This window comes from Microcaecilia unicolor, chromosome 1 (genome assembly GCF_901765095.1).
Source record: "Microcaecilia unicolor chromosome 1, aMicUni1.1, whole genome shotgun sequence".
Taxonomy (NCBI): domain Eukaryota; kingdom Metazoa; phylum Chordata; class Amphibia; order Gymnophiona; family Siphonopidae; genus Microcaecilia; species Microcaecilia unicolor.
This window is the reverse complement of record NC_044031.1, coordinates 273,088,492-273,113,112: the sequence shown is the minus strand read 5'-3', so window position 1 is coordinate 273,113,112 and position 24,621 is coordinate 273,088,492. Positions and strand designations below refer to the sequence as shown.

Sequence of the window (24,621 nt, the reverse complement as noted above, 5' to 3'; positions counted from 1 at the left end):
CCACTGGCCCAGGAGCACCCTCCGAGGCCTTAGGCCCAGGAGCTGGAGAAAAAGTCATCCACCACCTGCTGAGATAAAGACATATTAACTGAGGAAGGAGCTGGCCCTCTGGCTCACTGCCTTTAGTTTGTTTATCTCTATCGCCACCGTGCTGGTAGGCGGACTTAACCCACTAGTTCCTGGATTCATCTGCTCCAAGTGACAAGGAAATAACTATTTTCCTTTCACCTTTAACCCCTGTGTGGCTGGGTTTATTGAGGACCCAGGCTTGTCTATGGAGTCACGTTACCTTCCTGCAAGATCCACAATATTCAAAACAGCTTATAATAAAAAGACAACATTAAACAAAATAAAACACAAACAGAAAAACTAGACAGTGAAAAGGCGGTCTAATTAAAACATGCAAAAAGATAAATACTCCTTAGTAGCCAATGATTAGTGCAGTGGCCTGAGATCAGGAGAACCGGGTTGATTCCCACTGCAGTGTCTTGTGACTTTGGGCAAGTCACCTAACCCTCCATTGCCCCAGGTACAAAATAAAGTATGCTTGGATTGTAACCATAGAACAAAGTATTTCAAACCCCATCCCCTTTCCTTCCTTTTCCAAATCATCAGGCAAAGCATTCCACATTTAGCTGGAATCTTTATTACAAAGGGAAGCATAAAGGCTGAACAGAAGTAAATAGAATCACAGTAGGAAGGCAGAAGGAGCTGTGACTTGTCCCCAGCTAAGAATTAATCACTGCAATGGTTCAGGAGGAAGGAGATAAATTAGGGGATCACCCAGATAATGGGAAATTAAGAGGTCCTTTTAGTAAAGTGTGCATTAGATGCCATGCAGCTGGGCTGCATGGCATTTAGCACACCTTACCAAAAGGACCCCCTAAGTTACATGGTACTACAGAAGCTGATTTTCATAACAGATATCCAATGAAACTGCTGAGCCAAAAATAAAACCAACCTGAATACAAGGTGAAGGTCCTGAGACCCTATACTACCATTATGAACAGGTATAACATAGGGTGGAAGCCAGAGTCAGGAGGATGAGGAGAAAAGGAAAGCTGACGCAAAGAAAAACATTCTTCAATATCAGTATTCTGATCAGCTACAAACAGCTCAATATACTAACAGAACACATTCTGGGCCAGATCCATTATTTATATCCTAGCAGTTTTATAATGAAAATTGGAAATGAATCAGAACAATATATAAATCCAAATGACCTCACTTCGTGGACCTCGTCTTAGCAAGTCTAATTGAAGCAATAATACAGGTTCTCTTGGCACAAAAACAAATTGTTTCTGTAAAAATAAATATTATTAAAATGTAGGATGAAGAACATGACTGAAAAATAATCTTCTCTGGAATTATTTTATTGCAGTTCACAGCTGGTTTGTTACAGTCTGAAAGGCCTGAGGCTTGACTAATAAAAATGGTGATTAGCTCATTTCAATGGGATCCTTAATTATTTGCCATTAGCTTTCCAATACTGTAGAAATAATTACAGGATACCCAGAGGATTTTTTTAGACAGCTGTTTCATTTTGTAACATTTCAGTAAAAGCTCACAGCACTGTTTTGTACTGAATGTCTATCCCCAAGTTTACTAAAGGTTATATTGTTCCTAAAGAAATCGTATACACAGAATCAGTAAAAAAAAATAATATAGTTCCCCAGCCTATAAGCAATTCAAAAAAAAAATACACTTGCAAATACAGCAGTACTGGAAGACAAGTTCCCTCAGAAGTTTACAAAAAGAATTCCAGTATAGAAGCATGTAATGGACAGTTATGAACTGTTAAGTATTTCAATAAAGTAAAAAAAATATCTGTACTGCTTCAAATATTGCCTGTGATTGGAAACTCTGTTTAATCTTGGTTAATTTTAATGGCAGTAGACCAACAGAATATTGGAATATTTTATAGTAACATAGTAGATGACGACAGATAAAGACCTCTATGTCCATCCACTCTGCCCAACAAGAAACTCATTACACATGGTATGTGATACTTCATATATATACCTGACCTTTATTTGTCCTTACCATTTTCAGGGTACACACCGTAGAAGTCTGCCCAGCACTGGCTTTGCTTCCCAATTACTGATGTTGCTACCTAATTTCCGCTAAGCCTCTGTAGATCAATTCCTTCTAAACAGGATTCCTTTGTGTTTATCCCACGCATTTTTTAATTCTGTTACCGTTTTCATCTCCACCACTTCCCGTGGGAGGGCATTCCAGGTATTTACCACCCTCTCGGTGAAAAAATACTTCCTGACATTATTGCTGAATCTGACCCCTTAAACCTCAATTCATGTCCTCTAGTTCTAGCACCTTCCCATCTCTGGAAAAGGTTTGTTTGCAGATTTTGTACATATAATCTATATAATGGGTTGATATTCAGAAGCATTTATTTGATTTTCGCTGGCTTATTAAGAATAGTGTCAGGTGGTCCAGAGGTGGAGCTGGAAAGTATCTGGATACCACCAATATTCGGCGCCAGTACCTGGATATCTATCAGGTATGTTAAGACAGCATACCAATTACACATTTCAAGAAGCATTATTCATCAAAGTGCTATATGCCGTGACTAGAAACCTTCTCACCAGTTCCGCCCCAAGTGCTTCAGAATATTCAGCAATGCTTTAACAAGGCTGTTATAACATCCAGTCTAAAAGTGAAGCAATATATGTTAATGATTATGGTAGGTGGACAGGAAAGGGGGTTTATAAATCTGGGAAAAAGCTCTGGAACTCACTGCCGGAGGATATGGTATCTGGGTTTAAAAAAGGCTTGGACAAGTTCCTGGAGGAAAAGTCCATAAACTGTTATTGAGACAGACATGGAGGAAGCCACCGCTTGCCCTGGGATTGGGAGGATGAAATGTTGCTACTATTTGGGTTTCTGCCAGGTACTTTTTTTTTTTTTTTCACTTTAAAATTTTTTATTTACATAACTCCGTAACAAGAGCACATCTCGCTCACATTTACCCTCGCAGGGCTCATATGTGCTAATCTAGTACACTATTATTTCTGAAACCAACTCCCCCTTGCACCCACTGCAACAAAGAACCATTAACAAAATCAAAACCGTAACACCACCCACCACCCATCTCAACCTTATGCCCCTAAATATATCATCCCTCACCCATTCATTCTAACCACCCTCATCCCTACTCAACATGAAATCACCCCATGGTTCTTTGATACTCTCTCTCCCCCCTCCCCCCCCCTTAACCCCCCCCCCCATATAACTTAATTAACTTAAATACTTGTCAGTCGCTGCTCTAAGCGGGCCCATCTTCCCTCATGCCTCCTTGCCCCCTCCCTATGTTAGGCCGTTAATCTCTCCATTTGCATTAACTGACCCAATTTACATTTCCAATCACTCAATGTCGGGGGATCCACCCTCTTGCAATACTGTGCTATGAGGCACTTAGCTGCCGCCAGCCCCCAGCGCAGCCATTTCCGCTCCTCCCAAGTTTCCCTGTCATTGTGTAAGCCCAAAAGGCACACCACAGGGCTGCACACCAATGATGATCCAATTAACTTTATTAAGGCCTTCATAACCCCTTGCCAAAAAGGTACCACCCCGGGGCATGTCCACCATATATGCAAAAAGGAACCCTTTTGTAGACCACACCGCCAACACAGCTCTGACGCGTCAGGGTACATCCTCCTCAACCTCTCAGGTGTATAATACCAACGAGATAAAACTTTATATGCATTTTCCTGCACCAGAACACATACTGAGGCTTTCCGCACCTCCCCACAAATAACTTCCCACTCTTGATCTGAAAAGCAGTAACCTAAATCCTCCTCCCAAACCCCTGAAAACCAAATGGCTTAGGGTCACATCCCCTCAAGAATTTATATATCACTGATATTGGCCTAGGAACCTTCTTCAACAAAAGCCACAGATTTTCCAAACTCTCCCTCTCCTGTGGATTTCCCCCCTTCCAACCCAGTGCCCCCACAAAATGTTGAATCTGTATGTAAGAAAACGTCACCCCCCCCCGATAAACCAAACAAAGAACACAACGTATCAAAGCTATTCACCCTCCCCCCTGTAATACCACTCAGAAATTCACAATGCCCGCTTGCCCCCACCTCACAAAACTAGCATTTGCTCTCCCTGCCCCAAATCTTTGGATCCCACCGCAAAGGCGCCAGTATTGACACCCCTTCCAACTGCCCCCATTTCCTCCTCACTCCTCCCCACACTTCCAGCAGGTGCCTCACATATGGTTCTGTATCCCTGTTAATATCCCCCCCCCATTCCTTCAGAAGTCCACAAATAAGAGCTCAGTGGCCTTTGCGGGCTACATGATTGCTCCAACTGACTGGCTGGCTTAATTATTCCCCTCTCCCAATCTACAATCATCCTCAATTGAGCAGCAATGTAATACCACTTAAAATTAGGTACCCCTCTACCCCCCTCTCAGGATCCCTCCATAACACTCACCTCGCCAAACGGGGATACTACCCCCCCCCCCCCCCCCCCCCATATAAACTGTCCCACCAGACCCTGCAATTGCTTCAATATCCTTTTCGGAACTGCTACTGGTACACCTGAAACAAAAATAGCAATCTAGGCAACACATTTTCACCACAGCCATACGCCCCCACCACGATAGCCACAATCCCTTCCATCGGGACAACTCCCCCCGAATTTGATCTATTATCTTCCCATAATTAAGACTATACACCCTCCCCAAGTCCCTAGGATTTGAATCGAATATGGTGCTTGGCCCACCAAAACTCGAACAATGCTCTCAATCTACTTTTTTCCCTGTGTTGCAAAGATATCCCCATGAGTTCTCTTATCCATATTAACTCTTAGGCCAGCATATCGTTCAAAGTCCTCAAAAATTCCCCAAACCAACGGAAGTGACCTCTCCGGAACTACCACATAAAGCAGCACATCATCTGCAAATACGCAGTTCAATGTTCCATCCCCCCAATCTTATACCCTTAAATTCTGGGTGCTGCCTTATCAATACTGCCAACGGTTCCATGTACATAGCAAAAGGAGTGGAGACAAGGGACAACCCTGCTTGGTCCCCCTACCTACTGGAAAGAAGGAAGTATAGCCCCCATTAATGTTAAGGCGTGCCTTCAGTGCTGTGTACAAACGCTGACAACCAAGCCTCAAAAGTATCTCCCAAGCCCATTCTATTCATCACTGAACGCAAAAACCCCCAGCTTACGCGGTCAAAGCCTTTTCAGCATCTAAGGCCAACAAAACTGTACTATCCCGAGACCTTTGCACCTCCCAAATCAAATGAAGAGTATGCCTGATATTATCCCCTACCTGTCTCTTCGGTATAAATCCCGATTGGTCAATATGGACGAACTTCAGTAGCACTCTAGCCAGTCTATTAGCAAGTACCTTAGCCACAATCTTTGCATCTACATTCAAAAGGGATATGGGTCTTTAGGCACCGCATTCTACTGGATCTTTCCCAGACTTAGGCAAAACAGTTATCCCAGCCTCAGACATGGATTCCGGAAGCCCATTTACCCTCCAAAGCACCATCCCCCACCTCCTCCACGAACCATTTATAGAACCTTGCCGAATATCCATCTAAGCCAGGCGCTTTTCCATTAGAGAGTCTTTTTATCACCCCTTGAACTTCCCCTAATCTAATTGGCTCCCCAAGCTGGGCTCTTTCAGCTTCATCCAAACATGGTAGAGGAATCTGATCCAAAACCAAGCCATATCTATCATCTGTGGTTCTCCCGACACACTATAAAGTTTTTGATAATATTCTACAAAACAATTTCCTATCTCAAGATCAGTATATTGCCAGCCTCCACTCTCATCCCTCAGCTTCTGAATAAGGGAACGCCCTCTTCTCACCCTCAGATACCAGGCCAACATTGCACTGGACTTATTAGTAAATTCAAAGTATTGTTGCTTCAGCTTAGATCTCATAAAATCCACCTCTACCATCTGGAATTGCGCTAGTTCCCCTCTCACTTGTTTAATTCTGCCCATACCTGTAGAGAAGGATTCCTTTGGGCATCTGTTCTAAATGCAATAACCTTTTTTGTAAGATCAATGACAACTGCCCTTTTTCCCTTTCTTACGTGCCCCCCATTTAATCAACACACCCCTCACCACCCACTTTCAAACGCATCCCACAGCACCCCATCCTTACTTCCCCATTATCATTAAAACCGGCAGAATTCCCGAATAGTACTCTGAATATCTTCCCTCACTTTTCCCCAACCCCAGTAATTTAATCCACATTGGCGCATGATCAGAAACACACGTGGTCTCTGTCTCAGCTGTCCCCCACCATATGCCATCCATTGTGATGCACCCATAGCCCATCAATCCTGGAATAAGTCTGAGCTGCATGAGAGTAAAAGGTATAATCCCGCTGCACCCATGCTTCAGCCTCCAGCAATCCACCACTTCCAACCCCTTCAAAAAATTGATGCAGTGCCTTCCTCCCAGGACCACTTTGCTGCCCACCTCCTGCTGAATGATCTAACCTTGCATCCGTGGCAATATTAAAATCCCTCCTACCACTACTTGTCCTTTCACAATCCAGAAATTTCTTCATGTAGCTTGCGAAAAAAATTCCCTCTGTCCTATATTCGGAGCACATACATTGATCAATGTCAACTCCTCCCCCTGTAGCCACCCTCTAAGGCCCACACAACGTCCACTAGTATCACGAAATACCTCTTTAATCACCATTCCACAAGTTTGTCTGAACAAAATAGCCATCTTTCTTGGCCCTATTCCCTGATGTACCACCACTTTCCGAAAAGGCTACGACGCAGCAAGTGGGCATCTCTCGGTCTTAAATGTGTTTCTTGCAAAAACGTTACATCCCACCTCAGCCTACCCAACTCCTTAAATACTCTATTGCATTTTCCTTGATTGTTTAACCCATTCACATTCCATGTGCCCACCAACAACGCACCACCCTTCTCCCTCCCTCCCCCCATATCCCTTCACCTCCCCCTTAGACATTCCCTGCCCTCCCCCTTGCCCCAAATCCCCTCTCCTCTGCTCCCTCTTGTCCCCTGCCCCTCCCCTACAACTGATCTTTTTTCAGTAAATCAGCCATCACACTCGGAATCCACTCTCCCTCCCAAAACTTTAACCCTTCCAACGCTAACCCCTATCCCTCCCATCATTCTACTTACACCCACATTTCTTTCAGTCCATTCAGATATCCCACACTCCATAAGTACATAAGTAATGCCATACTGGGAAAAGACCCAAGGGTCCATCGAGCCCAGCATCTTGTCCACGACAGCGGCCAATCCAGGCCAAGGGCACCTGGCAAGCTTCCAAAACATACAACAGTCTATACATGTTATTCCTGGGATTTGGATTTTTCCAAGTCCGTTTAGTAGCGGTTTATGGACTTGTCCTTTAGGAAACCGTCCACCCCTTTTGAAACTCTGCTAAGCTAACCGCCTTCACCACATTTTCCGGCAATGAATTCCAGAGTTTAATTACACGTTGGGTGAGAAAAATTTTCTCCGATTTGTTTAAAATTTACTACACTGTAGTTTAATCGCATGCCCCCTAGTCCTAGTATTTTTGGAAAGCGTGAACAGACGCTTCACATCCACTGTTCCACTCCACTCATTATTTTATATACCTCTATCATGTCTCCCCTCAGCCGTCTCTTCTCCTGGCTGAATAGCCCTAGCCTCCTTAGTCTTTCTTCATAGAGAAGTCTCCCATCCCCGCTATCATTTTAGTCGCCCTTCGCTGCACCTTTTCCAATTCTACTATATCTTTCTTGAGATGCGGCGACCAGAATTGAACACAATACTCAAGGTGCGGTCGCACCATGGAGCGATACAACGCATTATAACATCCTCACACCTGTTTTCCATACCTTTCCTAATAATACCCAACATTCTATTCGCTTTCCTAGCCGCAGCAGCACACTGAGCAGAAGGTTTCAGTGTGTTATCGATGACGACACCCAGATCCCTTTCTTGGTCCGTAACTCCTAACGTGGAACCTTGCATGACGTAGCTATATTCGGGTTCTTTTTTCCCACATGCATCACCTTGCACTTGCTCACATTAAAACGTCATCTGCCATTTAGCCGCCCAGTCTCCCAGTCTCGTAAGGTCCTCTTGTAATTTTTCACAATCCTGTCGCAAGTTAACGACTTTGAATAACTTTGTGTCATCAGGAAATTTAATTACCTCGCTAGTTACTCCCATCTCTAAATCATTATAAATATATTAAAAAGCAGCGGTCCTAGCACAGACCCCTGAGGAACCCCACTAACTACTCTTCTCCATTGTGAATACTGCCCATTTAACCCCACTCTCTGTTTCCTATCCTTTAACCAGTTTTTAATCCACAATAGGACATTTCCTCCTATCCCATGACCCTCCAATTTCCTCTGTAGCCTTTCATGAGGTACCTTGTCAAACGCCTTTTGAAAATCCAGATACACAATATCAACCGGCTCCCCTTTGTCCACATGTTTGTTTACTCCTTCAAAGAATTGAAGTAAATTTGGTCAGGCAGATTGCAAGATTTCCCCACACAAAAGCCGTGCTGACTCAGTCTCAGTAATCCATGTCCTCGGATGTGCTCTGTAATTTTGTTTTTAATAATAGCCTCTACCATTTTCCCCGGCACCGACATCAGACTCACCGGTCCTATAATTTCCCGGATCTCCCCTGGAGCCTTTTTAAAAATGGGCGTTACATTGGCCACCCTCCAATCTTCTGGTACCACGCTCGATTTTAAGGATAAGTTGCATATCACTAGCAGTAGCTCCGCAAGCTCCCCACCCCTCAACTCCCCCACAGAATTGAGCAAATCACCACCAGTCCACATAAATCTGTATGCTTTCAGGATCCTTGCTTGTCAGAAGCCTTCGCCCACTTCACCACTTTCTGCCATGCCGAATCTATTCTGGGCTCTCCAGCAGTTTCCTGAATCTCTTTCTGAACTGGAACATCTCTGCACCCCAAAGATCGTAAAGCTGACCAAGCCTCTTCCGGGGTCTGAACTTTACGCGATTTGCCGTCCACTGTTAACCGCATCCCAAATGGAAAGAGCCACTTGTATCTAATCCCTTTTGACCTCATAAACTTTGTGGCTTCTCGAAAAGAGAGACGTTTTTGCAATGTAGACCAGGCCAAATCTTGAAATACTTCAATTTTACAATTTTTCCAAATAATCTCTTTTTGTTGCCTGGCCTTAGCCAAAATTCTCTCCTTCAAGGGAAAATATGTGAAACACACCACAATGTCTCTTTGACGAGATTCCCACTGTGGACCCACCACTCTGTGAGCTCTTTGGATATGAAAATCCGGCAATTGACCTCCATCTTCAGGACTCAAAATAAACCCGCACAGTTCTTGAATCACCGCTGTACAATTTCCGGCCTTATCCAACTCAGGGACTCCTTAAATCGCAGGTTATTGCGGCGTAACCTATTTTCCAGATCCTCCACCTGCTCCCTGAGTTGTTGCAGTTCCCGCATCTCCTCATTCACCAATTTTTGCAGTTTCCCCAGGTCTTCCTTGTAATTCTCCATCCCTTCCTCCATTTCACCAACACGTGTTCCCAAATCGCGAACGTCCACCCTAATTTCTCTAAGGGCATTTTGTATATCCAGCCGGACCCCAGCCAAGTCAGCCTTTAGGTCTTGAAACCAAGTCACCATCTCCCTTTTCACTGCTTCACCAGGCTCAGGGCTCTCCTCAATGTGCATCTCCCTGGTCACTGCTGGACTTGCCGCCATCGTTACTTCACTCCGCTCTGTACCCTTCAACGCCACTGGGGTTTTTTTTTCCTTGCTCTGCTGAAAAGCGGAAATGCTCCAAACTCTTCTTAGGTGGCATTTCCCAGGGGATCTTACTCAGGCTGCCACTTTCCTTTGCAAATTGCACTTGCTCCACTCAATGTTACAGCTAAGTACTGTAACAAGCAGTATTATTATCAATGATGTCCATTAAGGAGCAACTCCCTTCCCTCAGTGCTCCCCAATTCCTATCCCAGCAATGACCTGGCCTCTCTCACCTCCTTAAAACAGCATTTTCTCTCCTTGCTTTACTCTTCAGCCCAGTCTGGGCCTTCACCTCCTCCCCTTATCAAACAGAGGACCCCACCAGACCCCAGTCCGCTGCCGGCACCAGCCACTGCCCTTCAATTACCCGTTGTGGCTGCCTGCACCCTCACCAGCTCTCCGCTCGTGCTTTTTGGAGTTCACCGCTCTTGCCCGTCTGCTCCTGCCGCTCTGCACTGTCCCCGCGCCCACCAAGTGCAGACGCGATTTTTCCTCCCCGAACCTCTCCGTTCGCAGCTCCAGCTTCTTCACTGCACCATCTCCCGACCGCTCACCTCTTCGTCCGCCATCAGCCACATTTCAGGGGGTAAGTGCAGTCGGACACCGCTGCGTATGTAATTCAAAGCTCCGGAGGGACTAGAGGCTCGTCCTCCTAGTCCAACGCCATCTTGGATTCCTCTTCCCTACCAGGTACTTTGACTGGATTGGCCAATGTTGTAAACAGGATACTGGGCTAGATGGACCATTGGTCTGACCCAGTATGGCTACTTTTATATTCTTATGTAAATCTCACCTGTAGCCTACTCCATGGTGATTACAGTTTTAACTGCTTCTGATTAAGCCATGCTGTTAGGATGCCTATTCTTTCTGTCTACTCTGACCCCAGGATTTTAGTTTGCATTGAAAAATCTACCTAGAGTCACTTAAAATAACTACTGTACCATATTCCTGTTTGTGCACAGAGACTTAGAAAGAAAACCAAGCTGGCCTAGTGGTTAGAGCACTAGGCTAGAGATCAGGGAAACTAGAGTTCAAATTCCCCCACTTTATCTTCTGTTGCCTCAGATGTCCACTTAGAGCTTCTTTTACAAAGCTACGTTAGTGATTCCTGCACGGTAAATGAGAGGAAGCCCACTCAATTGCTTAATTAAGCTCTGGTTCATCAATCTGATGTTATGAGTCCTATTTTTGTATAGATTCTCAGGTTATTGGGGGGCTACTTATAATAGATGGGGGCTTGTCCCAGGATAAAATCATCAGAGACGCCGATGCTGGCTCCTGACCAAGGGAAGATGCGTCCTATTGAGTTCAATAGTCCCTGAGTTAGTAGCCAATGCCGTCATATCCTGACTGATAACCCATTGATTGATAAATCAAGATAAGGATCTGCAAGCATATCGATCGGCCATAAAAATCTATGCATAGACTACGGTAAGGAAATTTGACTATTCACAGTACTTACCTTACTGGCTGAGGTATTGTTAGTACTTCTGGGTACTTAAAAGGGAAATAGGCTAGCCAAGAATAAAGGTGGAATTTTTGCCTTCAGATATTTCCCCCCCCCCCCAAAAAAAAAATAGTCTGTAAAGGGGGGGGGGGGGGGATATGGGAAAAATGAATCTTGTACAAGAAAAAGGACGAGAAGAAAATGAGTCACTACTGCTGTTTTGAATGATCAAAACAGAGTATTATATATGGGCACAGCTCGTAGAAGTCCTCTTACGGGTAGTGTAAGTAAATAGGGGTAAAGGATTTGGAACAAACATTGAGAAAGAAGATTAAGAGGGGGGAGGTAAATGCCCGGGTTGAATGGGTCAAATTTACAGTGGCCAGTTTAAATAAAAGTGATTGCTATGCATGTGCCTCAGGCAGACATATGGCTGGAATCACCCCTTTTCCTTTGGGGTGGAATTAAAATCCCAATACCATGAATTGTATGTTGGCTTTGTTTCAAGAGGAAAGAGCATGGGGAAATAACTCCTGTAAATCCCTAGCACTGCTATTTCCGGCACTAAGCCTTGAAGATGTGCGCTACCACCGGTCTCCTCACTAGGCCATGGGAACCATTCAGCCTGTCTCTCAAGATGGGAGGAAGGGGCAACCAGGCAGGTAGGAGCCTTCTGCAAATGCACACATGTGGTTAATGTGACTGGGAAGCAGGTTAGTGGAAACTAGTCAAACCTGAAAATAGCCAAAGCAGATGTGTGGTGGTATTGTGGGGGGAATTCTCAGGCCTACTTGGCAGACTGGAGAGGCACATATGCATTGGTACAATTGGCTATACCATTCACCCTGGCATTTGAAGAAGGGCCCAAGTTACATAATAGACAAAAGAGAAGTACCATAAGTACCTCTTTTGATGATAGAATTTATATAGACAGTATAGGGGTTCCTAGGGGTGTACCAGATGAGTTCAACACTAGGAATCAGATAGCTGCAGGATTTGAATCTGCCTTCTTTTGGTGGTCAACGGTCAACAAGAATGTGGATTGGATGCAGTGACGGGCATATTCGCACAGTCAGATGCAACCAGCAGAATCGCAAGGGAGAACAGACTGGTACTAGGATGTTAGCTGAAAGAGGAGGGGGCTGTATGATGTTGGGGGGAGGGGGAGTTGTACTTTCATACCCAATAACACAGCTCCTGATGGGACAATCACTAAAGCCCTCTTAGGACTTACAACCCTAGCAGATGAGTTGGCAGACAACTCAGGTATAGATAGTTCCTTAACAGGATGGTTAGATACGTGGTTTGGAAAATGGAAAAACATTGTAGCATCTTTGTTCACATCTCTGATAGTAGTGATAGGAGTTTTAGTGGGATTAGGATGTTGTATAATACCATGAGTTAGAGGGTTGACACAGAGGTTGATTGAGACAGCAAGTTCTAAGAAAATGCAATTAGACCCACCATCCTATTCAGAGAATGTAATGCTCTTAAAAGAACTGAGGGTTAATGAAGAGTGTGAAAATATGCTAACCAGATTGGAAGAGACTTGTGGGGGATTATAGATGAAAATGCCATAGGGTTCAAAAAAAGGGAGGAGTTGTAAGAAATGTAGAAATATATGGCATTTTCATAATAGGTCCTAGCTAAGATGTCTCTAAAAGAAAGCATTTCACAACATCTTAGCTGTTTAAATCATTGCACAAAGGAATAGTGTTTTTCTGTAATAAGCAGGATGTAAAAAAAACTTCAGTCAAGCTCCAGAGCTGAGCCATAAATGAAAAGGTGGTGTCAGATGAAAGTCAGACCAAGAAGAGAACTTGGAGTGAACCCTAAACAAGAAACACCAAAGGGAGGGGAGGGAAACGAGCAAAGTGATAAGTCCCAGCTGCTCATCTGTTAAGCAAACTTTCATAGGAGTTCAGAGATACAGACTTGTTCTATGGAAGTATGCACAGAGAAGCGAAGCAGAAATGGGGGTTGGAGAAAGGTACATGTGATCAGTGTCCAATGAGACAACTCAAAGGGTAGACAAAGAAAGTACGCTGTATATAATCAAGCTGCTGTAGAAACTGGGTATGTGTGTGTATATGCAAGCTCCAAGTTTAGAGCTACCAGAACACACATCCATTCTTGTAAGGATGACTATTTGACTTTTGATTTTTGAATAATAAATTGCTTAATTAAGCTCTGGTTCATCCATCTGATTTTATGAGTCCTATTTTTGTATAGGTTCTCAGGCTATCTGGGGCTATTTATAACACTAATGGACTTAATTCTGCTCTGAAGGTTAAGAGCTGGGTATGTTTTGAACTTTACCAGGAGCTGGCTGTGTTTGAAACTTTACTATTTGCTGTTGGAGCACAGTGCCTGGAGAACCAGAAACACTAGACCGGATTTAGATACAGGTTTTTTTTTTTTTTTAACTTTTACTCCATTTCCAGGAGGGATTAAAAAAAGATCCAGACCTGGTGACCCAGGCTGCACCACACCCTAGCGGGATGCTACACTATATGTATGTATAAGCATCCTTTAAGTTCAGAGACCATACCCATCATTCAAAAGGAGATTGGTTGTTAGGGAGCCTAAGGAAAATATCTCCAACTTTTACTTGACCAGATATGTTTTAGGGCCCTCAGGTCTAGGATGGGACACAACCCCCCCCCCCCCCCATCCTTTTTGTGGTCAGAGAGTACTGGAACAAGATCTCTTCCCTCTTTTCTCTGGTGAAACAGGTTCATCTGTGCTGTCTGTAACAGGGAAGAGAGTTCCTTAGTAAGCAATTTCTGGTGGTAAGAGCTTAACTTTGTTGCTCTTGGTGGAAAAACTACTTGGACAGTTTTGAGAATCCACCAGTCTGAGGTTATAAGGTGCCACCTTGCTTGGAAAAAATTTAGCCTCCCTCCTACCAGAAGATCATCTAGCAGAGTTGCGGAGATTGAGGTTATGCTCTTCTGGAGGCAGTCAAAAGCTCATCCCTTGCTTTGTCTGGGAAGCTGGCTGGGACTTTTGAACCCTTGGCCGTCTCTGACGAGAGTGAAAACCCCTATACCTTTGAGAGTAGTAGGATCTCTGTCAAGAGTAATACCTCTGCCTGCCTCAAATAACTGACAGGTTGATTAGGCCTGTGCCTGGGGCGTCGACACACCAGGGACCTCTGGGGAGTCAGGGAAGCTTTCTCTTCTGAAGGTCTAGAGATCAACACCAGCGCACTGTGCACTGATACTGATACACTTTAAGACCTCAACGTTGATGCACATCCTACAGACAATGCATGGGTCTTGAGAATGGGATTTCCAGCTTCCAGCCTCAGCATTGATGCCTTAGAAACCATAGCTTCTTGCTGTACAAAGAATGCTCCACCCATGAAACAGACACTCCTTGAGGATTGCCATCAATGAAGACTAGTGCTAAGTCATTGTGGTCAAGTCCTTCAGAGACACTTTGGGGGTGTATTGGATACAAGGTCTTGGCTCCTTAGAGGCTGACACACCCCCTCCAATGTCAAGAAGGGTAAACTGCCTTCACATCAGAAACACTTCGAAGGCACCTGTACCTCAATGCTCTCAGAAACGTGCCTTGAGGGGGGAGGGGAATCGGTGCACCTTGGCCTCCGTCCAACATTCGGCACCTTCATCCCCCTGTGCCGATGAGGACGAATCTTTCCTCTTCCTCAGGAGAGGATCGGAAGCCCCATCTCTATGGCCTTTATCGATGTCCAATGTCAAGGGTGATTGAGACCTCTTGATACTGCTGCATCAAACACTGGGGATACATTTAGAGCCATGCAGACCAGTGCTTCTAATAAAGTCAATGGACTGGATTTATCAGTAGCAAAAAAAGAGGGAGAGACACCGCTACGAAAGCACAAGTCCAAAAATACCAAAGTAGGAATGTCAGCCTTCCAAAACAATTCCAAAGGTAAGCCCAAAGTCAAATTTCATTTGAACATCAAGTTAAACCAGGGCTCATTACAGAGCCATGTTTCGGTATGAAATGCCTGCCTGAGGAATCAAAGCTATGTACAAATAGCTTTGACTCTATGTACAAACAGAAAGATACTTAAATAGAAAACATGCAAATTATAGAAAGTAAAAACAAATATGATAAATATAAACATAATGATAAAACATGATGAGAAACCAATGGTACATGGACATAAAATCTGAACAACAAATCAATGCATACAATATAAAAACAAAGCTAAAAAAAACTGCTAATGTAAATAAAAACAGTGAAATATTGAAAAGTAAAAGATTAAAAATATCAATGGATACATTTACTCCATATCTCAAAGATAAACAATCTAAAAAGGTAAGAGACAACAAAACAGTTACAATTAACTATATTAAAAGACTAACTTTCTAGGTCACTCTTCTGTAAACTTATTGCTGGTAATGCACTGAAAATGCTAGCAGGTATTACAGCAGGAAGGAGCAACATATGTGCACATCTAAGGGATTGAACAAAAGCAGATCCCTAAGTAAATATCAAAACACATCATTAGCCTGAGGCAGGCATTCATGCCAAAACAAGGCTCCCTGTCAAGTCCTGGTTTAAACTGACATTCGAATAAAGGTTAACTTTTGTGTTTACCTTTGGAGTCTCCTCTTGGATTTGTTTTGGAAGGCTGTTTAACGTCTCTAACTTTGGTGTTTTTGGCCCTGGATTTAACTGTGCCAAAAATCCTTTTGTAACTTGTACAGCGCTGCGTAACCCTGGCAGCGCTATAGAAATGCTAAGTAGTAGTAACCTCTGATACTTCTCCTTAACATTTGTGAACAGAGATTACAAGAAAAGGGATCATGGTCAGGTCCCAAGCATTGCCAGCACCAATTATGAGTATCTGTGATGGATATGGTCCTGTTACACCTGGAACACTTCTTAAAGCCACTGAGGGCTAGATGCACTAATCAATCGTTAGAGCCCTTCCCTTACCGATTCTCTTAGCGAATTGGTAAGGAACGGGTATGCATCAATGAACAGGAATGCAAATGAGCTGCTCGTTGTAGCTCACTTGCATTCTCTATTCCGTCGTTAAACAGTCGGATGGTCAGCCGCTCAAGCATGCGCAGAGCAGCCAAGCGTTTTGCTGGCTGCTCTGCGCATGCCAAGGATGTCCTTTATGGTCGTCCTTCACTATTAAAAAAAAACTCCCTCTAAAAAGACGTTTTTTTACAGGCTACAAGCTAATGTACAGTTCAGAAGCAAGAGAATAAAAACTAACCTGACTATACGGAGGAGCCTTCCAGCCCAGAAAATCGGGACGTGAGAGGACACAAATCAAAACTTTCTGCACGTCCCTCCCTCCAGGTCTCTCTCTGCCAATCACAGCGCGTTTAGCTGATACTGGTAAAGGCTAAATGCGCTGGGATTAGCTGAGAGAGACCTGGAGCTGATTAGTTATGCTATTACTTACTTGTTCTGGAGTGCTGTATTTTGTTATGCTGTTTTGATAAATGTTCAATAAAGACTTCATACAACTTAAAAAAGTGGAAAAAAAATCCAAGTGCTCGTCCTTTTTTTTTTACAAAATTATTAGTGCGATTTGAACCCGCCACCTCTAGATTACAAGACCACTGCTCTAACCACTCGGCCACAACTGTACTTACTTGGATGTCCCTCCCTTACCTCCAGGTCTCTGAGCTGAGTGAAGCACGGCCAAAAAGGACGTTTTTATTATTGCGGGGGGGGGGAATGGACTTTTTTTTTTAAGCAGAGCTTTATTAAAAAAAAATCAAACAGGCTCCAATGCTGCAGGCTCTATTTTGGACATTCAACCCCGCAATAATAAAAACGTCCTTTTTGGCCGCGCTTCACTCAGCTCAGAGACCTGGAAGTCTCTGAGCCAATCACAGCGTGTTTAGCTGAGCTAAACGCGCTGTGATTGGCCGTACTTCACTCAGCTGAGAGACCTGGAAGTCTCTGAGCCAATCACAGTGTGTTTAGCTCAGCTAAATGCGCTGTGATTGGCTCAGAGACTTCCAGGTCTATGAGCTGAGTGAAGCACGGCCAAAAAGGACGTTTTTATTATTCTGGGGTTGAATGATGTCCAAAAAAGAGCCTGCAGCATCGGAGCCTGTTTGATTTTTTTTAATAAAGCTTCGCTTCAAAAAAAAAATGTCCATTTTGGGCGGCTCCGTGGCTCCCCCCCCCCCCCCCCCCCCCCGAATAATAAAAATGTCCTTTTTGGCCATGCTTCACTCTTGAGCTCAAAAGTGAATTTCAGGGGGTGAGAGGCAAGATCAAAGAGGCAGTTTGGGAGATAAAAAAGGAAATGGCAGAATTGGTGAGAAGAGAGGAGGATGCAGAGAAGAGGATAGGAGAACAACAAGAAATGGCTACAGAACTCCACTCCATCATGAAAAATATGGAAAAAGATCATGGACCTTCTGACCAGAGTGGAAGATTTGAAGAACAGGTCCCGGAGGCAAAATGTGCAAATCAGGGGTATTCCGGACATGGAGGAGTACCGGGACACAGATGGTTTGGGAACTGGAGAGACTACTACCGCGGTTCCAGTGGATAGGGCTCACAGAGCATTACAGTCTAAAAAAGGAGAGCTATCTAAGGACATTGTAGTATGTGTCCATAATTTTAAAAGACAAAGAGACTTTTCTTAGAAAGGCTAAGGAGAAGGGGCCTATCATGTGGGAAAACCACAAGGTGGAGATCTTCCAGGATTTGTCCGCTCTTGCACTGCAGCAATGGATAGAATTTAAGGAGGTGCAAGTGGTGCAGAGACAACATAATTTCAGATATAAGTGGCTCTTCCCTTTTGGCCTATTGGTTACTATGCATAGTGTTTACAAGCGGAAAAAGCATGGTTACCAGGGGCGTAGCCAGACAACAGATTCTGGGTGGGCCTCGGCAAGAAATGGGTGGGCACCAAGTGTTCTTCACCACCACCACCAAAAAGATATCTCAGCTGGCGAGAAAACGCTTCTTTCCACCTTGGCTTAACATGAAAGGGAAGTCTTCAGCTGATAGAGCTTGGGATCTCCACCAGCTACCACTAAACGTATGCTACTGTTGGGTGGGCCTGAACCCTAAGTGGGTGGGCCCTGGCCCACCCAGGCCCACCTGTGGCTACGCCACTGATTATTACTCCCCCTGTCAGATCTCTCATTATTCTGACTTCCTCATGAGGATAGGGATGTTAAAACACACTACATGAAGCCAGGGAGGATATACTGAAGCGCATATACCACATTGCTTATACTACATTAATACTGGAAAATGCTATTAAGATGCTAGTTTGGTGGCATAGAACACCAGTGGTAGTGGGCTATGATTTAGGAGATGGGAAGAGGCAATGTTGGAGGAGGTGTGGAGATGTGGGTAGCTTTATACACGTGGTGGGTTTGCCCCTTCTACCAGGGGTTTTAGGGTAAAGTGTTTGAATATGTACAACAATTGATGGAGTGTGCAGTACCTATCTCTATGGATATGGCATTGTTGAATATTCAGGTGCTTGACCTTGATAGCCCAGTGGTAAACTTTTGATGTTGATCTTTGCAGCAGCTCACATGGTCTTAGCCTGGCAGTGGCTGTGAGGGAACAGTTGGGCTGGCTATGTGAGAAATATTGACCAACACTTCCACCATATACTGGGTCGGTACATGGAAATGATATATGACTCTGCCTGATATATGGAAATGGTGTTATGGGGATGTACCTATTGTCAGGGGGACAGGTTTGGTGAATTGGGGCAGACCACCATACTTATGGTGACATTGTATATAGTTCTTTGGGGATGATAGAGGGAGTTTTTTTGGAGGGGGGGTTGGGGGGGTTTATGTGTATTGTTTTTCTTGGTTGGTCCAGCTGAGTTTATGTTTAGAGAGAGTGGGTACACAACGCATTGTATGTACTCTTGTGGATCTAAAAACCTAAATAAAGAATTACAGAAAAAAAAAAGAAAGAATGCAGAATTTGTGGAAAATTGCCCTAGGATGCAGAATTTACCCAAGTCAGCCTGAAGTGCTGCCATGGTCAAAAAGCTGCTGGTGCGGATATCATTTGCCATTCTTGCAAGACTTAGAACACAGTAGAACTCTGGGTACTGTACAGTGCACTCTGAGAAAGCCACATGGTACAACAAAGAACTAATAGTGCTGGGAGGTGAACAGGAGAGGAAGAAGCTGGGGGAGACTGGAGATAAAAGGGACATGTGTGTAAGGAAGAGATGCACTAAAGAAGACAAGGGGTGAGGGAACGTGTGTGTTTGGAGGAGGAGGAGGGAGATGAGCTCAGAAAGGGGAAGAGATACTGTTGAAGGGGGATAACCTTAGGGAGGGGAGCTGTGCGTGCAAGGGTAGAGGAAGAAAGATCTATTGTTGTATGGTTAGGCTCCCTCATTTCAGGGGATTCTATCTGTAGAGCCCAAGAGGAGTTACAGGTAGCAACAACTGTTTTCAAATGCCGGCATCTGTAGCACAATGAACACTAGTGTTGGCACAATTCTTGGCAGCTGCAAGAAGCTGATACTCCCTGCAGCTCAAAGCTACCCTTGGTTTTAGTTGATTGCAGAAATACGTAAAATCTCTGTAAAGCTAACACCCTAGCTATGCTGCACTGCTAGTGTACTCCTGAGGAATATCTGCACCAAACATTTACAAATACTGCATCTTGGAATAAGAACTTTTCTGTTTTGAGGTTTAAATTTAATTTTAATTCCTGCTCAAAGACAGTGGTTATATTTTATTTTGATAAATATACAGAATTTTAAAATACTGTATTCTCCCAGAAGTAAATGGTGCAATGACCAAGTCCAACAATGATATTAGAATATAGTGGTGCTTTATTGTCCTCATAAAATAAATTAGTAATCGTTGCCTACATTGATACCAAAACAGGGAAATGGGTTTGTCATGGAGTGGATAAAGCAGCCCACTAAAGTTAGCCTATCATTTTCATTAATAGTAAGTATTGTGTTTTGATAATAATTGAAAACTAAATAGCTGGTAGCTTTTATGGTAGACATGATGCCATACTGAATACCACAAGCAACATATACATGTTAACGCAAACAATCCTATGCTATCAGTTTTCTCATTCTGAGCACATGAGGATAGGCTTTGGTAAATCATACATATATGTTTCTTACAAGCACAATTTGTTTAAAATCTGCCATTGTTAGTTAATATAAGAAAGCTTATAGCCAAAGAGGAAAATATTTAGAGTTTAAATCGAAATCTTACCAACTGTGTGATTCCCATACAGCAGCTGTTCAAGAATTGCAGTTTTTCCAACAGATGATAAGCCACACACCACCACTTTACAACCCTTCCCCATCTTCTATTAAGATGCGAGGATGAGCAAGCGTCTCTGTGGAAACACATAAGAGTATGAGTAGCCATACTGGGTCAGACCAACAGTCCATCTAGCCCAGTATCCTGTTTTCCAAACAGTGGCCAAGCCAGGTCAAAAGTACCTGGCAGAAACCCAATTAGCAGCAACATTCCATGCTACCAATCCCGGGGAAAGCAGTTGCTTCCCCATGTCTGTTGTGATAGTCACATCCAGGATAGTTGGGTTAAGGCAGTTTCAGTTTGAAATACAAGTCCCAGAAGGCATTGCAGGCAAGGAGCCAGGGGGTGAGATGAAGAACCAGGACTGGACTCCTAGCTGCAATCGGGGAAGACATGGGTGTAAGCTGGCAGGATGTATAGAGTGGCTGCCACTAGGGGGAAAGAGAGATAGGAAACCCTGTGTGCAGGAGCTCCTCAATCATTAGTCTAATGCTTAACTCAGCTGGTATGGGTGTTAGGGAAGCTAGTGGAAGGAGAATGATTGGTTGTGAGGGCAGAAGCCAGGGATTGATTAGGTAGGTGGGAAGGAGTCCCAGAGGAGTTCAGTTCAGGAGGAGAGAAGCAGGTGCAGGCTGAAAATCCTTGGGCAAGAAAGGTCCCTAAAGTACTGAAGCAGGCTGAAATCCCTTGGGTGTGATAAAATATTGAAACCTCCTGAAGTTAAAAGCTGCTTTGTGATTTAACTGGGATGATGAACTGATTGTCTTGGGAATTGAACTACTGTTTATTGTGCACTGGATAAAGAGCCCCAGACTGAAGACTGTGAGCCTATATTGAGTCCTGGTAGGTGCTGGCAGCCTACTGCTTAAAGGGGACTATTTGCCACACACTTTCAGGTGGCTTACATGTGTTTAAGATTAAAGGTGAATGCTGCTATTGGAACCATGTATCAGGTCTACTAGAAACCTGCATGGAATAAAAGCCTTAAAACTGAAGTTGCAGTTGGACATTTGTTTCTTGATTGTACCAGGAGCGCTCTTCCTGGTGACACTGTCTCAACAGCAGACTATGAACTTTTCCTCCAGGAATTTGTCCTAACCTTTTTTTAAACCCAGATATGCTAACCATTGTTACTACATCCTCTGGCAAAGAGTTCTAGAGCTTAACTATTCGTTGAGTGAAAAAATATTTCCTCCTATTTGTTTTAAAAGTTTTTTCATGTAACTTCTTCGAGTATCTCCTAGTCTTTGTATTTTTGGATCGAGTAAAAAAAAAACGATTTACTTCTATTTGTTCTACAACACTCATAAGTATTGCCATACTGGGTCAGACCGAAAGTCCATCAAGCCCAGCATCCTGTTTCCAACAGTGGCCAATCCAGGTCACAAGTACTTGGCAAGATCCCAAAACAATACAATACATTTTATGCTGCATATTCTAGAAATAAGCAGCGGACTTTCCCCAAGTCCATTTTAATAATGGACTTTTCCTTTAGGAAGCTAGCCAAACCTTTTTTAAACCCCGCTAAGATAACTGCTTTTACTACATTCTCTGGCAATGAATTCCACTCCACTCTATTTTATAGATCTCTATCATATCTCCCCTCAGCTGTCTTTTTTTACAAACTGAAGAGCCCAAGTCACTTTATCCTTTCCTCAAAGGGAAGTCGTCTCATCCCCTTTCTCATTTTTATCGCCCTTCTCTATACCTTTTCTAATTCCACTATATCTTTTTTGAGATGTGGTGACCAGAATTGAACACAATATTCAAGGTACGGTCGCACCATGGAGGGATACAAAGGCATTATAACACCCTCATTTTTGTTTTCCATTCCTTTCCTAATAATACCTAACATTCTATTTGCTTTCTTAGCTTCCGCCACATACTGAGCAGAGGATTTCAATGTATCATCAACGATGATGCCTAGATCCCTTTCCCAGTCGATGACTCCTAATGTGGAACCTTGCATATATAACTATAATTCGGGTTCCTCTTTTCCACTGCGCATCACTTTGCACTTACTCACATTAAATGTCATCTGCCATTTAGATTCTCAGTCTCGTAAGGTCCTCTTGTAATTTTTCACAATCCTCTTGCAATTTAACAACTTTGTCTCATTAATCCATGCTTTTGAATATGTTCTGTAATTTTGTTCTTAATAATAGTCTCTACCATCTTGCCTGGCAATGACATCAGGCTCACCAGTCTATAATTTCCCAGATCTCCTCTGGAACCTTTTTTTAAAAATCGGCATTACGACGTGATGCACTGAGAGCAGCAGCAGGGTCTAGGCTGTGCTCCGGGGTTCCCTCTCCGTTATTGCACTATAACTTGTTTGAAATCCCCTCTGGCGATTATCTGGAAAGGTGAGAGAGCTTTACTAGTGTGCATGGAAGCTTACCTAGTCTCAATGCCCGTTGGATCAGCGAAAAGAAGTGCCAAAAGTGACAAAAAGAAACCACAGTCACTAGCCGCTGAATCCAAGATGGCGGATGCAAAGATTGAGACGGAACCTGAGTTTTCCGATAAACAGCTTGCACAATTTACAGCAGTGGTCGGGGCAGCCCTGAACGCAAGATCTGAATCGCTAGCTAGGCAGCTGGGGAAACTGGAGGCAAGTATGGCTGATTCTACAAAGCGCACTACAGAGCTAGAACAACGCATGTCTGAGGTGGAAGATTCCTGGAACAAGCACTTGCCGGTGATTAAGGAGCTCGAGGAGAAAGTAAGAGCTCAGAGTGCCAAGCTCGAGGATTTTGAGAGCAGAACCCGTCGCTCGAATATACGAATTATTGGTATCCCCAAGTCTACTCCCGAGAAGAACTTGGGGCCTTTGCTAGAAACCTGGCTGCAGACGGAGTTTGCGCTCTCGGATAGCCGTGGGGCCTTCTGTATTGAGCGAGCGCACCGCTTAGGCAGATTACAACCGGAGTAATCGAGACCACGTGCAGTAATTGTGAAAATCCACAATTACATCCACAAAGAGGAAATTATGCAAGGATTCAGAGCCAAAAGAAACACATTACGGTATGAAGGAGCTCCGATTCTGATTTTTCCAGACTACCCCACAAGCATTCAGGAAAAGCGCAAACGCTTCCACCCAGTGTGTTCCAAGTTGGTGGAAAAACAAATTCGCTTTACGCTGGCTTATCCTGCAACCTTAAAGATCCAAATTGGAGGTAAATGGTCCAAGTTTGATTCGGAGAAAGCGGCGATGGAATTTATAAACAACCAGCGAACTTGAACATTTCGCCATGAAGGCATGAACCATGTGGAAGGTGAAGCCGGTTATAATACAGGAATAAAACCGCCAGAATAACGGGACTCTGTTAGTGAGGGGTGTGAACTGTTTAACTTGATTTTTCTATGCTGTCTTGTCTTACAGTATGATCGTTTCTAAACGGAGGGGGGACCCTTGCATTAGGTGACTTCATGCGATGAGGGTTCATTCATCGCTAAGTTCAGAGATTTGTTTGGGGTTTTGGGTTATAGGGGAGAGGGTAGGAGGGGAGTGGGAAGGCCAAGGTTTTAGGGACGGGGGGAATCTTGTGAGCTGTTTCCTGTTATTGCTGGAGGGTTGGTTAGCATATTGTTTAAACTCCTTGAAATACAATGCAGAGTCGCTGTAGAAACTTGGTGTGGGGGGAGGGCTGGGCCCCTGCACTCATTACTCTTCGGCTACTGGACTTTCTGATAGATCTCTTACACAGCTGGGTCTTCATCATATAACTTGGTAACCTGGAACGTGGGGGGGATCTCCTCCCCCATAAAACGGACATAGCTTGTCTCCAGGAGACCAGATTATCGGATGAAGAGCATGAAAAGTTGAGAAGATTGTGGGTGGGACAGGTGGATTATGTCTCCTCGGGGTGGAGAAGGGGGGGGGGGGGTGGCCATTTTGTATCGCAGGCATTTAGTCTATTCCTCTGAAATCCTCTTACGTGATGCCGAGGGTAGATATCTGATGGTTAAGCTTAACATCCAGGGGAAAGAAATATATCTGTTATCGGTGTATGCACCCACTCCCTCAGATCTGTTTTTTTTTTGGGGCCTGCTGAGGGCTCTTCTCCCATACCGAGACAAGGAGATAATCCTTGCTGGGGACCTGAATGTCATAATGAATGCAC

The 24,621-nt window shown here is 43.9% G+C and overlaps 1 protein-coding gene across 2 annotated transcripts in view; it reads right to left on the bottom strand.

The window, feature by feature from the left end:
- The window catches only part of NKIRAS1 (NFKB inhibitor interacting Ras like 1), a 69,899-nt gene that overhangs the window by 24,626 nt on the left and 20,652 nt on the right, over window positions 1-24,621 (bottom strand). For both annotated transcript variants that reach the window (XM_030206734.1, XM_030206740.1), the window contains exon 2: window positions 20,444-20,570. In XM_030206734.1, coding sequence (XP_030062594.1) covers window positions 20,444-20,537 — 94 coding nt within the window. In that variant the 5' untranslated portion in view covers window positions 20,538-20,570. The remainder of the gene's footprint in view (window positions 1-20,443; window positions 20,571-24,621) is intronic.